The sequence below is a fragment of the Physcomitrium patens genome, chromosome 20, assembly GCF_059467195.1.
Source record: "Physcomitrium patens ecotype Gransden chromosome 20, ASM5946719v1, whole genome shotgun sequence".
Classification (NCBI taxonomy): Eukaryota; Viridiplantae; Streptophyta; class Bryopsida; order Funariales; family Funariaceae; genus Physcomitrium; species Physcomitrium patens.
Genome location: NC_143429.1, coordinates 12,722,366 through 12,739,434, shown reverse-complemented (window position 1 = coordinate 12,739,434; position 17,069 = coordinate 12,722,366). Strand labels below are relative to the sequence as shown.

The 17,069-nt window shown below is 34.0% G+C and overlaps 1 protein-coding gene and 1 long non-coding RNA gene across 12 annotated transcripts; one reads left to right on the top strand and one right to left on the bottom strand.

Annotated features, from left to right (window-relative positions):
• Nucleotides 1-1,538: 1,538 nt before the first annotated feature.
• Nucleotides 1,539-3,083, bottom strand: LOC141044627 (uncharacterized). 2 transcript variants are annotated; one of them, XR_012216255.2, is made up of 3 exons: nucleotides 2,945-3,083; nucleotides 2,223-2,655; nucleotides 1,539-2,034 (listed from the first exon to the last, which is right to left on the bottom strand). It is a non-coding gene; the product is annotated as an uncharacterized LOC141044627 (long non-coding RNA). The 2 variants fall into 2 exon arrangements; XR_016498848.1 differs by lacking the exon at nucleotides 1,539-2,034 and having other exon boundaries at nucleotides 2,042-2,655.
• Nucleotides 3,084-3,362: 279 nt separating this feature from the next.
• On the top strand, nucleotides 3,363-8,960 carry LOC112273536 (ankyrin repeat protein SKIP35). Of its 10 annotated transcripts, none has more exons than XR_016498847.1 (10): nucleotides 3,363-3,502; nucleotides 4,308-4,642; nucleotides 4,934-5,170; nucleotides 5,401-5,629; nucleotides 5,767-5,937; nucleotides 6,087-6,543; nucleotides 6,854-7,012; nucleotides 7,267-7,422; nucleotides 7,574-8,522; nucleotides 8,639-8,960. XR_016498847.1 is itself a non-coding variant. In XM_090245114.1 (9 exons), the coding sequence occupies exons 3-8, from the start codon at nucleotides 5,433-5,435 to the stop codon at nucleotides 8,069-8,071; spliced, it is 1,638 nt and encodes a 545-aa protein (XP_090101240.1). In that variant the 5' UTR covers nucleotides 3,363-3,502; nucleotides 4,308-4,642; nucleotides 5,401-5,432; the 3' UTR covers nucleotide 8,072; nucleotides 8,639-8,960. The 10 variants fall into 10 exon arrangements, 3 of the variants coding, with proteins under 3 accessions (XP_090101240.1, XP_090101239.1, XP_024358206.1); XR_002967055.3 differs by having other exon boundaries at nucleotides 5,347-5,629; XR_012216254.2 differs by having other exon boundaries at nucleotides 4,308-5,170; nucleotides 5,347-5,629; nucleotides 7,574-8,072; nucleotides 8,227-8,522.
• The last annotated feature ends 8,109 nt before the right edge of the window (nucleotides 8,961-17,069 follow it).

Sequence of the window (17,069 nt, the reverse complement as noted above, 5' to 3'; positions counted from 1 at the left end):
TGCAGATCCAAAATTAGTTGGATATTGTGATGCAAGATATAAATCTGATATTGCAACAGCTAAATCTCAAACATGATATGTATTTTTAAGACATGGAGCTACAATATCATGGAAATCAGTGAAACAAACAATAACTGCAACTTTATCCAACTATGCATAAATTATTGCCTTACATGAAGCATCTCGAGAATGTATTTGGTTGTGATCAATTGATAAATTCATTCAAACAACCTGTGGATTTTCATATGATGATTCTCTAACTATCTTGCATGAAAGTAATAGTACTGGTATTGCATAGATGCAAGTTGGTTTCATTAAAGGCGATAAGATAAAAAAATTATTGATCCAAAGTATTTTAGTTATACTCATGACTTGATTATTGATCAAGTACTTATAATTAAAAAAATTGAATCTACAAATAACCTTGCTGATCTCTTCACCAAAACTCTCCCATTAAGCAACCATCGTTGACTTACTTATGGCATTGGTATGCGGCGACTTGCTTTTCTTGAATAAGAAAGTTAATGAGCTCTTTAAATAATTAAAGAAAATGATGTTGTACTCTTTTTCCTTCATCTATGATTTTGTTCTTAAATAAAATAAAGTTTTCCTAGATAAGGTTTTAATGAGGCAACAATTCTTGATCTTGCAAGATCACAGAAAAGTATAGATCATAATTCTATACAAATTTTATATTATGTAAATATTATGATGAGTGAGGAGGAGTGTTGAGATCATTAAATGTAGTTGGCGCTCTCCATAATATTTACTATAGATTACAGTAATTACTATAGCTACAGTATTTAGAGTCTAGTGGAGAAGTTCTATTTATCCTCTCTTCTTTTCTCTTCTTGTATATGAGACACAACCAGATGAATAGATTTTGTGTGTGTGAAGCTCTCTCTCTTTAGAAACTCTCTTGTGTGTATGACTTACTACTACTCTTGTTTGTGTATGACTTACTATTATTCTTGTGTCTTTCTAAACATTCTCAACAGTTTGTTTGTTTGTTTGTTTGTTTGTTTTAAATCCTTATGCATTCATTGAGCGCCTCTTCTGCTTTTGGGGCGGAAGGGTGTAGGATTTAACCTTTCCAGTCCCAGGTTTTGCAGGTATGTTTGTTTTAGGGTTTCGCTGTTGAGTCGTTTTAGGGCTTCACTCTCTGAAATTGGTCGTCGTTTTTCAAATGCTACAGCGTTCAGCAGGCATCTCTCATCCCTCCGAATGCATATTCACCGCAATCAGCGCTTGTCGGTGATGATTTGTTGATTCGTAGTTCTGCTTGTGAGTCCAGGATGCGCATTAGTTGTTGCTCAACGTCGTAACTTGTATGAGGCAGATCATATGCACGTTGAACTCACGTGGAGAGCCTGGGCATGGAGTACATTCGGATCATCGGTTGGTACTCAGGAAGTTCTGCTTCAAATATAATTTAAGCTAACTGTGCGGAGATTTTCAATTGGCAGCCTCGTCCACAACAAAATTCATATGTCTGTTTGCAGTTATTGTAAAGCATCAAGTGTTGGAGATTGCTGAAATTCTTTCATTGTCTGCGTTTCTATGGTTTTCTTGTTATGAAGATGTGTATGTTTCTGACATCTTGTTGATTATATGTATGCCTTCTTGACCTACTTCGGCATTTTGCACTTGCTTTATAAACTCAGTTTTTTCGGACCTTCCTATTAGTATATTGGAATTCTGTTTTCACTGAGTTATTGTAAGCTATCACTTCCGTGGTTAAATAACGAGAGAATTCTTTAGGAGGAGGTCCCAATGATTTGAAATCGTGTAGCTTTTCAGCTGATTTGAAGTCTATGAATGAGGTACTAATCCTGTTCTAAGATAAAAAGGCTCTCAGTTGGTTTACTTGTTTTTTTATGTGAAGGTTTCAACTAGATAAATGGATGATGAAAACCAGAGGCATTTCGAAGCTGGGCATTCATGGCTAAGAATGGCCTAATTTCTCTCGGTTGGAGGTACATTGCCCTCAGCTTCTATATTCTCAGAAAATGACAAGCTGAAACTTTATGAACCCTGCTCATTGACAAAAAAACAAAATGTTGTTTATGATCTCACTCCATTCTCAGTTACTCAAAAACAGTACCTACTGTCTCTGCTTACAGTCGAATGTGTGTATAAAGGGAAGACAGAAAAGCAGAAGAAATACTTAAATACATGGTCATCAAATCGAATCAAGACTTCATTTCATGTGGATAAGGTACCCAGATACGTTGCCAGTGCTGGAGGCGCCTACCAGACTGAGCCGATCATAGGATCAAATGTATCCAGGTACTGTGGCAGCACCAGAAGACAATGAAGCACTGAATATTGAATATGCCGGTCTCGCGGATAAGCATTTGATCCTTATGAGTCTCAGCTTAGGAATAAACTTGAAACCTGAAACAAGACTGGAAGTGACGCAACCAACAAGGCTTGAAAGGACCTTGTCGTTTCAAAACTCGGAACTTACAGGAATTGCCTAGGCATAGTTAAGAACTGGTGCCCCATGGAACATGTCACACCGAGGTCAAGAACCACACAATCCTCATCCCTATTCCTCTTCATCAACTCCCCCACAACCTCTTCATCGACTAGAATCACAGCGGCATAGGCTGGTTCCTTGTCCTAGACGACCTCTTCCTTGCTCATCTCCCTCTGCATAGGATAACCAGATCACAGAAGCACATGATTCTGCGGGATATAAAGAAAACAGCAATAAACCAAAACTCATAGAGCAAAGTTATTGTGACGATACAGACAAGTGAGACATTAACTGGAAAAATTAGGGGCATTCTACTTCGCTATTGACAACCGCTTGCAGTGATTTCCCAGCCAAGTCAAGGAGATTATGACTTATGACTTGGATCCCATCTAGACGCTCACAACTGCGCAAATCTTAAGACCCCAAATGATTTAAAATTCTCACGCATCTTGTTGATCATACCCGACGCCAGAAAAATCATCGGCCGTTACACCAACTCATCAGGCTAAGCAGAGTTAGGGGAGTTGCAATAAAACCCACACGAGTTAGTGAACTAATGCTATTTTGGCTGGCGAATGACTGTGCCTTGCCCTATCGGACATGACTGATGACGCTATGGTGGCATGTTCCATCTCTTGTCCGCGTCTAATAAAAACCCACTTGGCAGCCGCAGTTGTGTCTGTGAGCTTGAGCCCAGGCTTTTTACTTTTATCCGTGTTCTGGCGTCCAGTACCCTTTGTAAGGACGATTTCTACCGACGGGTATGGGCGATTGTAGTGACGAAGGGATACGCATTGAATGCAGAGGAATGTGCAGCGGGGCTGGTCGCCGCGATCAATGAATTTCCAGCCCATGTGTAGCTAAAATCGCTGCCATCTTTCGTAAGTTAGGGCTTTGACTTGCAGGGGAGTGAGAGTGTCCATATTTGCGAGACTATTGATGTTCTTTTTCCAGAAGCGCTCCCCAGCATTAGAGAGCGACAGAAAGGAGTGCGACGATTCCCACTTGCATCGCTTCATGGTATCTCTGGGCTCCTCCCTGTTTCACTCCCATGTTTAACACTCACTACTCTAACATGCATGCACGCCCACCGACGCGTTCACCTTCAATCATTATTTTAGCGTAGTCTGTCAACAGCGTAGAAAGCATTCCTTCAGCAAACGGTAGCAGCAGCAGGAGAAAGCATCCCTATCTTGTGATTAATCGTGCATGGTTGTGAGAGATGCTTGCACGACCGGCGGTATGTTCTGCTGTTTAGTCGAGTCAACAGTTGGCCCATCCGTGCATTCCGTTTTCCTGCTTGATTTTTCAATTTGAGCCTTGAATTTCCCAATTTGGGATGGCGATCATGGGGTGGATTGGAACAAGTTGCTGCCATTCTATTCCTGCTTTGCTTGAGTGTGAGATAGTCTTGCGTTGCTACTGTTATTCGGCAGTTGGACTGCAGTGAAGATTTTCTAAGGATATGATTGTGCGGTACTGTCTGGATTTCGTCTGTGGAGCTTCCCGTCAAGCTCAATTGACTGTGTCCTGTCATTTGCGCTTTCCTCTACTTGTTGGATGTTGCTCTTGGGAGTCCAAGCGCAAGTATCTCACTCTAATTGTGTATCCAAATGTATTTGAATTGTTGTTGATAGAATTTTCATGTCATTTTTAAAATTTTATTGTGAGGAGGATATAGGGCGTGGGTGGATGTAAGATTATACATCTTGGGAAGATGCCTTAGTATATCATCTTGATATGTTTTAGTTGTTCCTGTGGTTTCTTGTCTGTGGCTGGCCTTTGCGCGTTTAGGTTTGTTAATTATTTTTCCTTCCTATTGCAGGTGCTTGCGATCTTGGGCGTTTGGACGAACATTCACAAATCCAGCTGGTAAAGGAGTGCACATGATAAGACTACGTAACTTGGGCAATTACCCAGATACCGTAAGCTCAAGATCAACAGAGTGGGATCGCATCACAGCACAAGCTCCCAGTTATCGTTCCGTAACTGAAGAGCGCTGAAGTGCTTTTCACAATGTAAATGATTTTCGTGACCGAGTTTTATCGACTTCGTGGGTTTTGGCAGCTGTACAGGCAGATTCTCAAGGCAGAATGTGAATCCACAAGTTTTGTCTGCAGTTGATGATTTGAAGATGTCAATGCTAGACCTCTGCAACAGGTCACTTTCGACACATGAAACTCAATTGAATTCTTAGAACACCTTTGTGTTTGAAGCACTGCAAAAGTTGAGTCATAGGACGTGATTACGAGGAAGTAAACGAGAAGCATTGGATTTGCTGGCAGTAGTCAGAGCATGATCATGGTCTCTACCTCAGCTTGTGCATCCTTTTAGGGTTGTTCGCTGTAGAATTACTAGGAGCATATTTACAGCATGCCTCAAGTACATGCCCGCTCAGTACGGGAGAATTGAGACATGACTAGCTTGGGAAAAGATCATTGTGAATCTCAGACGTACATATAAGGAGATGCCGTAACGCTGTAACACAAGCCGATACGAGGATGGAAGAGGTTGAGGTGACACCTATGGAAGAGGTTGAGGTGCTGGGAGTTGTTCGGCATTCGTTTGAACGTGATTTAGATGACTGTAGTGGTCGAGAAAATGTGAATCACGAACTCTCCCCGGAATGTACTGCTAGTACAAGCGGACGAGAAAGAATTAATAGCTCTAACTGGACTAGCGATAATGGTACGCTAGCCTCTGTAACCATTTCGGCGTACATGTAACAATTTGCGTGTTTTGGTCACGTTCAGCCCTTTTGGAATTGTTTACTTTGCTTTGTGTGTTTATCCTGTTTGGAGATCTTACTTTTGGTTTAGTTTCATAATTATCTGACTCTATTAGGACTCTTTGCACATCTGCAGAGATATGCCGCCTTTCCACTGTGTGTTTTGAGGAGAGTGGTGATGGTTTTGCAGAAGCAGCCAGTGGAAGGGACGAATCTTCACGGATGCATAGCTTCCGAAAAAGAGCCGGGAAGGACGATGCTGTGAGCCCAAAGAAAGATCGTGTGGATTTGGGGAGATCTTTTCAGATGGCTGTTAGTGTTCACGACTGGGCTCTAGCTGAGAGTCTCATAACTCTAGCAGATCCTCCAAGGCTCAACGATGGCTTATGCATCGCCCTGGATTCCATTTGGTTCTTAAGGTGAGGTTCACGTTGTGTTAGTTTTATGATCTAGTTGTAAATGAGCTAAGCTAGAATCGTGCGTTGCAAAGTGGCATTGAGAGAGTGCATGGCCCAGATGAAGGGAAGTAAGCAGAGGCATTGTGGATTGTTTTCAGTACAACACAGGAACTGGCGGCTGCAACACGTTTAATTGAGAGTTTGATTCTTGCTGGGGCTCACGACTTCACACGTGCAGCTCTCCGTACTTCCTTCTTAGCTTCCTGCGTATCAGCGTGTCGATCACGGACTATGAGCCTGGCGGACACTGTTACAGTAATGGCACAAAGGTAGGATTTCGAGCTATCTATATTGTCAAAGATTTGAATGTAGCTGTAGAAGTATCTCATAAATCTTGTTACTTGATGTCAATTGTACCTCTATGTCATGGATAAGTCACTAGATTCAACGTTTTATTATTTTTCTTTTTCTAATGCAGGTTAGGAGAGAGACTTCAGGAATGTAATGGTGATGAAATTCTGAAGGCTGAAGCTGCAGCGAAAGTTCAGAGATTTACTGAATGGGCTTTAAAATGTATTGGTTCACATTCACGTGAGGCAGGAGCACACCCTGGATCCTCTGGGGACATAGGCATGACTATTATACACAGCTCGGCTGTAGAGTCACGCCTTCAGCTTATGGCTTTCAATAGGTTTTTGGAACTAGCAGGTTCCCGACTAACCAAAAAGGATTACACAGAAGCCTTCGATGCAGCATGTTTTCCTCTCACTTTGTTCTCCAGCGCTATTGATCCTGGATGGGCAACTGGCATAGCAGCAAGTGCCATGCAAGGGCTGCTGGGGCTTTTGGTAGAGGGAGGTGCAGATAATGTTAATCAGTGTTTTCTCGAAGCTGCCAGATTTGGAAGTACAGAACTTGTTCGAATATTGCTCCAGGTAATCAGCTCATACTTTTCTTTTCTTTTTTCCCTCGTGTGATCTTTCTGGTTAAGAGAACGAGATTTCATGTCTAGGCCAATGTTATCGCTCGTCAACTGTTCTATGGTGACGCCATTTTACTCATTACTAGTCTGCAGGTCGAGGATCAGTTTTTTCATCCAGCCGTTTCCCTATTCTTTGAACTGCATAAGTGCACTAGTTGGATAGTTATAAACAAAGGAAACGTATATTGTTTCTTATGTTTCTTCTCTATGTCGTTACTTTGAGGGCAGAATGTCACCTCATATGTGGTAAATGATGTTTGCAGATTGCACAGCGGGATGGTGTAGAGTTAGATGTGGACTTAGCATTGGGGTTTGCCTCCCACTATTGTAAAATTGGCACCATGGAATGCCTGGTTGAGGATGGCAAAGCAGATTCTTTTTTGGGGCCTCTCATGAGAGCTGCTGAAAGGGGCTGCATGGAGGTTAGAGCCTTCAATTGATTCGTCATATTATAATATTATGTCCTGTTCCCTGGCAGTAAATTCATCAGGAACCGTGTGTAATGCATGCTGTTTCCAGAGGACCATGTCTTTATTTCTAGTGAATATATTCGCAGTAATGAGCCATAATATCTTGAATTGCTCTGTTTTCTGCAAGAGATAGGTTAGCTTTTCATTCACTTCCTGTACGCACTGTGATATTATTCACCTTAAGTCGATGATTTGGTATGAAACAGGTTGTTCAATGGTTTGTAGAAAGGGGTTGTAAAGATATGGAGCTCTGTTTGGCGCTAACTGCTGCAGCTTCCAGTAGCCGTGTGGACGTTGCTGCATTCCTCTTGAGCCATGTTCCTCATCATGTCTTGCAGACTCTCAGCGCTGAGATTTTAAAGGTATTTCTATTATTTAAGAATTCCAATGGATTTTGGGCATTTAAGTAATGAATTGCTGTTTCGTAATGAAGGGTGTTTGCATCGAGATTTAAGTCTTCCTCGTGAAAGATAATTTGTGTTATGAGCAGATCTTAATTATCTTGTAGCGCAGGCTGCAGGCGAGCGTTCTGGTGGATCCCTTAAGGGTATAGCTTTCCTGTTGCAAGCCGATTTCTTGAATAACCCAGAGGCAACATACAGAATAGCCGATAACATTGCAAAGTCGGAGGACGAAGCAATTACGTCGGAGCTACGCACATTTTTACTAGAAGAATGGTCCGAAGAGGCTTTCTTAAGTGGGCGTTTACTCGGCCAGGCTCATCATCTTAACGTCATGCGTGCTTTAAAGCGGGGTTCCTCACCTCTCCATTTGCAGGAACTTCCTTTGCAACTGCAAGCGACTGTAGCTTATCTTCCTCTTTATAAAGAGTGCATAGCTTCAAGCGGGGTGGTTCTTTCACAGTGGCTTAGGGGTCAGCTGGTTGAAGCAGCTCTGAGGCTCAATCAAGTTGGTCTACGGTCGTCAGAAGAGGTCCTCGTGAAGTGTAGCAAGCATGAGCTTCTTTCAATCCTTAAGTCTCGATTGCCGGGGTTCATGCTAGCATCCTGAGGTAAGAGAAGGGTAATTAAATGGCTCAGTTTTTAATTAATACTCGTAATCATTTTTGAATTTTCGAAACGAGCCCCACTTGTTGCCTGTAACTGGAGAGCCTTGGTCTTTGAGAAGCGACTTCATCATCCCTTACTTGTTTTTGGACAGCGTAGTTGATAAGCATCAGTGTCATTGGAAGTACGGAAAATATGGATCAAGATTTATCAATTAAAAGTTACTCTTCTCTAGAGGATGATAATGGTGATTATAGTCGTTCTATTCGTTGTCAACTGGGTCCAGCTTTAAATCAATACTATGGTCATGTGTCGTTGGGATACCAACGATCGTAATTACAATTACGGTCTCTGTTACAAGCTGCTCGCGGCCCTCCTGAATGTTTTGAATCCATTCACTGGATCCATGCTGATGTGGAGGCCCATGAAGCCACATGCATTGCGGAAGTTGTCAGGTTTGAGACTGTAAACTGCTGTGGATGATAATTACTTGTCAAATGCTTCAATTGAGTTGTTAGGAGATTTTTAAACCAGGAATTAGTACCTTAATTCTTACTCGTCTTGCTAGCAGGGCACTCAACCTATTTGAATGCGTTCCAACGTTGTCCCGAGCATTAGTGGCAATGCGTTGATCGGAGGGGACTGGTGATGGCGGAGGTACAGTTTGGGTTGCATCTCCCCTCTTTCTGGACGAAGGCTCCCATTAAAGATGAACTGGAAAGATTTTCGTAGTAATTGTATGTGGTAGTGCAATATTGGGTTGTGTAAGAAAAGCATACTGAAACTAAATGTAGAATCAATCCAGTTCAACGTGTTTGTGCTCACAAGAAACTGATATCATGAAATGAAGATGCATGACACTAAAGTCTGACCAGTTTACTTCACGATCAAAACGAGTGCATACCAACCTATTCCTTACATGCATATGTAGAATTGACTGTACCAAAAGCTGTGAGAAAGCGTTTGCACCAAGTTATATAATTATCGCAATCACCACAGGAGTCTAATGATCAAGAGCTGAGGTATCCTATACAAGTTGACCCGAAATTACATCTCCTGAAATTTAATCAACCTGCATTTGCTTGTGATCAATTTAGCCAAGTGGATACGAGATATGTGAATTCTTTGTTCCACTGTAGTATTCATTGCATTGGTAACTTAACATAATTGAATCCGAGAGAATCGATTGGATGAAAGCCCACAAAAGTCCACATAGTAATTTATGTAAATCAGGAGGATTGTATTTATATAAACCCTAAACCCTATTTATTATCTTAATATCCTGATTAACCTAATTTACTATGTAATTGCTTCTTATTTATTATCTTGCTAGACCCAATTGTGTAGTTTATTCTCTTAATTTTTAAATTTTATATTTATAAATTCACATAATTATTTTTGGCTACACAATTTCTTCTTAACCTCATTCTTATTCTAATAATTTCTTATACTACAATATTTAAGATTAAAATTTATGAGCCTCTCAACTATAATTAAATAATTGTATTATCTTTGTAGTTGATATCTTAGATCATTATTCAAGAGTTAAAATAAAATTTCTTCTCTCATAGAAGAAAGAAGTGTTTTATTTTATTTTTTATACATGCCTCTATTGTACTATGCTGTATATTTATAGCACAAAAAATAACAATAAAATATTTCATGATAAACCATTAATATTAAGCATGTTGCATAGATTTTAAAATAAGCTAATACATCTAATCAACATCATCTATAAAAAAAATATATAATTTTGGTTATCTTGGTATTTAGCAAAGAATCATTGAGACAAATATTGTTGAAATTACTAATTAATATTAAAAACAAAATATTTAATATGGTTCTTCATGATATTCAATAGTACAATCAAATCTTTAGCAATTTTATTTATCTATCATACACAAAATTTAAGTTTGATGTTTGCATAAATATATATATATATATATATATATGGAGTATCATATAATCAATTTAGCATAAGAATTATAGACAATACACCAAAGATATAATTTTTTTATTGATTAGATATAAGATTGATGTTTAAAATATTAACATAGACATGGAAGAATATTAAAAATCATTTAGGCTTAGATCATAGACTTCATTATTATTATTACTCAAATATTTTTATTTTCTAGTATTCTTTGTTATTTATGGAAGTTACAAAATTTATACCTAAAAATATCACAAATTAAATAATGAATTAATTAATTTATTCTACTTCTTTTAATTTATTTTTATATTTTGTTATAAAAAGATTTAGCAAAGGCTATGGTACCTTGTCTAATATATAGGATATTTTGCTTACTAATCATTTATATTCTAAATTTTATTTTTTATTTTTTTATCAAAGTATATTCAAATTATTTTAATAATTTTAATACATTGCTCTATAAGATCATAGTAATGCATTATCTAACATAGAAACATCCAAGGTATAGGTCAAACTACAAGCACATTCTAAATTGCTATATGCACACTTAAGACCTTTAATTGACTAATTTTTTACCTCTTCTTTTTAATCCTTGTACAAGTTTCAAAACTCCTTCTATATTTCTTAATCTTAGCACAAGTTCCAAACTTCCTTTTCTACTTCTTTGTCTTAGAACAAGTTCTAATTCCAAAGCCATTTCAAACCTCATCACTGTCTTTAATCCCAATGTTATTCTCAACTCACATTCCTAATCTTGGTACAAAATCTAGTCTTAGATGTCATTCCTATCACTATTGCCATCATGGTGTTGTATTTTATGAAGTTTGCTTGAAAATATATTATGCACTAGGCTATGGAAGGTAAAATAGAACTTACAACAAGAAGATCCTAACAATTCTAATAGAATACTAAACAAACTCCATGGTGTTGTATTTTATGAAGTTTGCTTGAAAATATATTATGCACTAGGCTATGGAAGGTAAAATAGAACTTACAACAAGAAGATCCTAACAATTCTAATAGAATACTAAACAAACTCCAATTAAATGATAACAATGTTAATCAATCTTTAATTAAATTCTAAAAGAGTCTTAAAAACTTACAAAAAAAATATTAAAAAATCATAAATTAATCTTAATATATATATATATATATATATATAGATACAATAAAATTTCTTAAAGAAATATTAACAATAAGAATCCTAAATGAATCCTAGTCAAATCCTAACCAAATCCTAATGAAATCATAAATCAACTCTAACCAAATCTTAGACCAAATCCTGATAAAATCCAAACCAAATCCTAATCAAATCCTAAATCTAAAAGCAGATTGAAATATCAATAATTAATGATCAAAATATTGATTTTGACTGAAATTTTTATACTTCTTACTAACTAAGTTAGAAATAAGCACAAAATATTTGAAGAATATGAAATATACCAAATAAAAGATAACCTCTAAAACTTGGTTGGATGTTGGCTAGCCTTCTTATCCAACCTCGATGCCGATATTTTAGAGCCAAAATAACTTAATTTCATCATTCAATAAGTCTCAAATTTTGTACAATTGTTGGAAGTTAAGTTTATTACTTGTATGAAAAATTTAACTTCAATCTAAAAGAAAAAAATGACACATATTTTATAAACCCTCACAACTCCTCTAAATCTCAATTATTGAGACCTTAATATGTTTGAGCTTTAATAAACTTTGAATAAACTGTTAGATTAGGTTCAAACTTACAATACACATTACACAAAATAATAACCTCTTAATTACAAAATTTTATCCATAGATCATTTATAAATCTCAAACAATTGTCCAAAGTACCAATTCTTTAAATTTCTCAATATTCAAAATCACTTGAAAACAACCTTGACTTTGCAAAGCCTTTACAAAGTTGTTCCATACTCAAATCACCTCAAATCAATGCTCAATGAACTTCTCTCTTGTCTGCTCTCAAATCCCACTCTCAGATCAATCAAAAAGCCCTAGAATCATTGTAGGTGTATGGTTTTATATCTCAAAGTTTGATTTCAACCTTGGTTCATGACCGGTTCTCTCTAGGTATCAATTCTTCATATTTTAAGGTAATTTATTTTAAAACCTATTCTTAATATTTTTGAAATATGCCTATATCAATTATTTATTTTATTTATTTTAATTTAGCTCATTTTTGCTCCTACAAAGTGAATAAAAGTCTTTTCTATAAAAAATCAGTATTAATACTAAATTTTTATTAACTTTCTATTTTTTTATTATTTTTCTACTATATTTTTCTACTAGGTTCTTTTATAATAAAATACTTTCTATCTACTTTCACCTAACGACTATGTTACTACACAACATGCATTACTAGCATCATTTTCAACTCCCATCCTAAGTCCTTGCACCATTCTCAACCACCATCTTAAGTTCTAGTATAAGCCCTAGTTCTACCCTCCAATTTCCTACAATTACTAGACAATTTGGCAAATCAACCAATTAGAGGCCTTTGTTTTCTTAGATGTACATATAGTAATTTGGGATATATATTTAATAACTTGAGATATACTTATAGCTTAAGCCCAATAATATGAACATGTCAGAGAAACTATTAGAAAGTTTTAAATGAATAGAAAACTTTATTATCTATATTAACTTACTAATAATATTTATAATTTTTTTATATCTAAATAATCCTTGTTTTGTAACAATTTTTCTTTTAAAATACTTATTTAAGAGACATAAATATATTCTATTCATGACCAAAATTTACAAAAAGTTACAACAATATTATTTGAATTTATCAATAGATACTAATTACTAATATATAGTATATATTAAGAACTACCATCAACATATGTATATTTTTTTCTATGTTGAAAGAAGATCTATACAAAAGAAAATTATTGTTATTTTTTGTATAATAAAAAAAATTAAAAATAAAACAACTACTCTACATTTTTTTTTCTAATCTTAAGCTTTAAATTTTATATTAAAGGAATATATTATATAAATATAAATATATATATATATATATATATATATATAATTTAAATTTTATAAATAAAACTTTAAGACTTTCATTTTTTAAAACCTAGTCATATATATATATATATATATATATATATATATATATATATTTGAATTTTTATAAATGATTCTTAACATGATACTTATTTTTAATATTATTATTATCTCATTGTAAGTAGTAGAAAAAGTTGGATCTATAGCAATTGTATCAATTTTTTTTTTATTAAATTATCATTTTAAATATTAATATTATTTAACATCTTATATTTATATATTTATATTTATATTTATATATTTATATATTTATATATTTATATATTTATATATTTATATATTTATATATTTATATATTTATATATTTATATATTTATATATTTATATATTTATATTTATATATTTATATATTTATATTTATATATTTATATTTATATATTTATATTTATATTTTTATATTTTTATATTTTTATATTTATATATATTTTGTATAACTTCTTCAATCTTTGTATTAGTATCTTAATAGTAGAATATAAGCTATAAATTTTTTTCAATCTACATTCTAATGCTCTTAGAATTATTCATACCTCTCTTGGACAATTCTTATATACAAGTATTAGTATATTCTTGTTATATTCTTTAAATATATTTTTGACTAATTTTTTTGTATATATATATAAGCTAGAGGCATGTCCATTTACTATAAATTATTTCTAAGATATCTCATCACATGTAACATGTGCTTCAAAAATCTTATTATAAAGTCCAAATAGTTTTTATTGTAGACAAGTACTTATTTTCAAGGAACATGTTTAGTTTTTTGATGTGCTATTATTCTAATAATAAATTAAAAAAATATTACTTTCTATAAAAATAATAAGATTATCTTCAACTTATATTTCTATATTTTTTTATCTTAGTAATTATACTACTATTTTTACCATAGTTTATAGAAATGAATTCTTTTTTATTTCATTTTTTTAAAAGAGATATTATTTTAAGAAAAATAGTAAGAACTTATGCTAATCTATCTTTGGAATTATATTATCACTTATATTAATGTATATAATATTAGTTTCTATCTATTTCAATACCAACAAATTATAAAAATACTATTAATTGATAAAGACAAGAATATAAATTACCTATTGAAATAATTTGCTAAAATGTATCAGTATTTTTTGATATTATTTTAATTTTTTGGATTAGTCTTTATATAAATAATTCTTTACTATATTTATTTTTATTTCCTTAGTTTAAAAATAATCAAGAATCTTATTCTAAAAAATCTATTCATCTTTTTTAATATTCTTTATTGTTGATGTCTACCAAATTCTTTATAAATCAATAGTATTGATATTAAAATTCTTGTTTAAATACTTATTTATTTTAAATTTATGTATTTTTACATAATTTTATTTATATATAGAATAACACCTATGCTTTGTAATGCATGTCAAATAAGTTAAGAAAATAGTAAGTAAGATAATCTATGTAGAATTCTTCTAGTATTATATATTTTATATAGTCTATATTTTTCTTGTACAAATAAATTGCCTTCTTTTAGTCTTGTTTTTAAATTCTAAAATTAATTAAAAAATTTATCGATGGAATTCTTATACTGTAATAAGACACATTCTCTTTATAGAAATAAAATATATTATTACCTATTAAGCCATTTTTAAATACTCAAAAATGAGTGGATAATCTTATTTAGTTGTTATATTCATTTAAATTATACCAATTATTACAAAAAAAATATTTTCATCAACATGTATATTAAAAAAGATTTTAGAACCTTTTTAATAAATCTTCTACAATCTAATAGATGTTTTTTTTAAAAAATAATATAAATATTTAATAGATAGCTTAAGATTCAAGTTTTATTAGGTGGCTTTTATAGAAAGCTTCTTATATAGTTTAGGAATCAAATTATATTAGGTAGCTTGTATAGAAAGCTTCTAGAGTAAATTATGTAACAAATTTTATTAGAAGCTTTTGAAAGGGCTTCCATACCTTGGTTGTTAAGTTTTTTAGGTAGTTTATGTAAAAAGGTATTGAGAGTTTGGACAATTTGCATTTGGCCTTATAAATAGAATAAGTAAAAATAAAATTGAGTTAATAAGATTGACAAGATTGACAAGATTTTCATCTCATCTCTTGTCAACTCATCTCTTAAGTTAGTTTTTGTCATGGCTTTTAAGTCTTTTTGTTTCTTTACAATAATTACTTGGTTATTGTCTTCTAGTCTAATTTATCTCTACTTTATATACTCTTGTCTTTTTATTTGAAATTATTTCTTTTTTTATTGAGATTCTAAGTATTTTCCTCACCATCATACACTTCCAAAAATAATTGCAATGTGGCCCTTCGAAATTGGATATTTATTTATATATTCTCATAATTTTGATATCTTAGATTTCAAAACACTAAATCTTACTATAATAAATATTATCTCTTTAATAAATATTGTCCACTCTATTTAATGATAGTTGATAATTTTCTAATGTAGAAAGCACTTCAATAACATTATATTAGTAGAAACTATATTCAGATATAAGTTTTATATTGGCACTAATATATTCTCAATTGTGATATACACCTATTAGATATGTGCCATTGTATTTGCTAATAAAGCCTATATTGAAAATAAACAATATTTATCAAATTCTTATCAATTATCAATCTTCTCTTTTAAAATAATTTTTTTTCATATTCTTTAGTTAATTGGTTAGAAATATATCAATATATTTATTTATTTACTTTTTAAATGACCCAAAGTGGAGCCAAGACCTCAATGGGAGGGAGGGAGACCTCAATGGGGGTGCGTTAAGTTACGTTTAAGCCTACAAAATACATGAATATGGAAAAATATCCCTAAACTTAATCCACATATTAATATTTTCAAAAAAATTATTATCCACAATGGTTCAAGTTTGGGCAGAAGGTTCTACCACCTACTTATGGCTTTCAAACTTAAGAGTTTTCATCACCAGTTCGTATAACTTCAGATATTCTCAGGTATTCCAGAGCAAAATCTATCCAGAGCAATTGCATAGACTGACAAAACCAGAGCGAGTTCTTTAGTAGAAACTGCTACTGAAACACAAAATAGAACTAGTATAACCCCTCGATGCATGTTCAAGCTGTGATGCAATCTCATTCTACTTGCGGAGTCGCAGGGTGCGAGTCAGCTGCCGGCATTCTCTGCTGATTCAACCTTTGAAACGCTCGTGATTGTACCAACACACAACTAAGCCCCGAACGAAAACGTATGGAGAGGACATAGAGTCAACAACTGTGTTTTTGAGCAACATTGCAAACTGTTGCAAGATGTCAAAAAGAATGCAATCAGCACAGAATGCAAACCCAGTTTTTCACAACTGCTCTACAAGCTCCGAAGTGTGCACTGGGATTCCGCGAGCATCGAGGAAGACGATACAACCGGTTCACCTGACTGCCAAACTCATGAGTCTCAACGACTTCACCGATCAAAGCGCAATTTTATGGCTGACCAGCTGGTTTCTCATTTTCACATGGTGGTCTAACAAGTTGCGTTGAGATTCTTCATCTAACAAGTTGGGTACTACTGGGTTGAGATTCTACACCCATCTCGTTGGATTTTGTGTGCTTGCTGAGCTGTTCAATGCCAATTTGAAGCTCTCATTGCTCACGTTGCCGCAACAACGCCTTCTTTTTCTTCGTCGTCGTCGTCGTCTGGGAGCTCAAACTGCACACGCAGTTGGACATGACGAACCGTTACCTTTGTATTCTTCCTGCACAGTTTGATCATGCGAAACCCTAATTTTGTGCAATTCATGTGCAGTGATCAGATCCACATGAGAGCACTGAAGGCTGATTGTACCAGATCGATATGTTTCTTTCGTTTCACTGTCCACTTGGGAAGTTTGATGGCACTGCTGTCCCACATACAAAGTGAAAATGCTTGAATGCTTGAGCGGCTATTTCTTTGTGAAGTGTCATCTCTCGCAAGCAGTTAATGTTTTGACAAACAGTTAATCTGTTTGATGAGCTTTTATGTTGAAAATTTATTATTTAA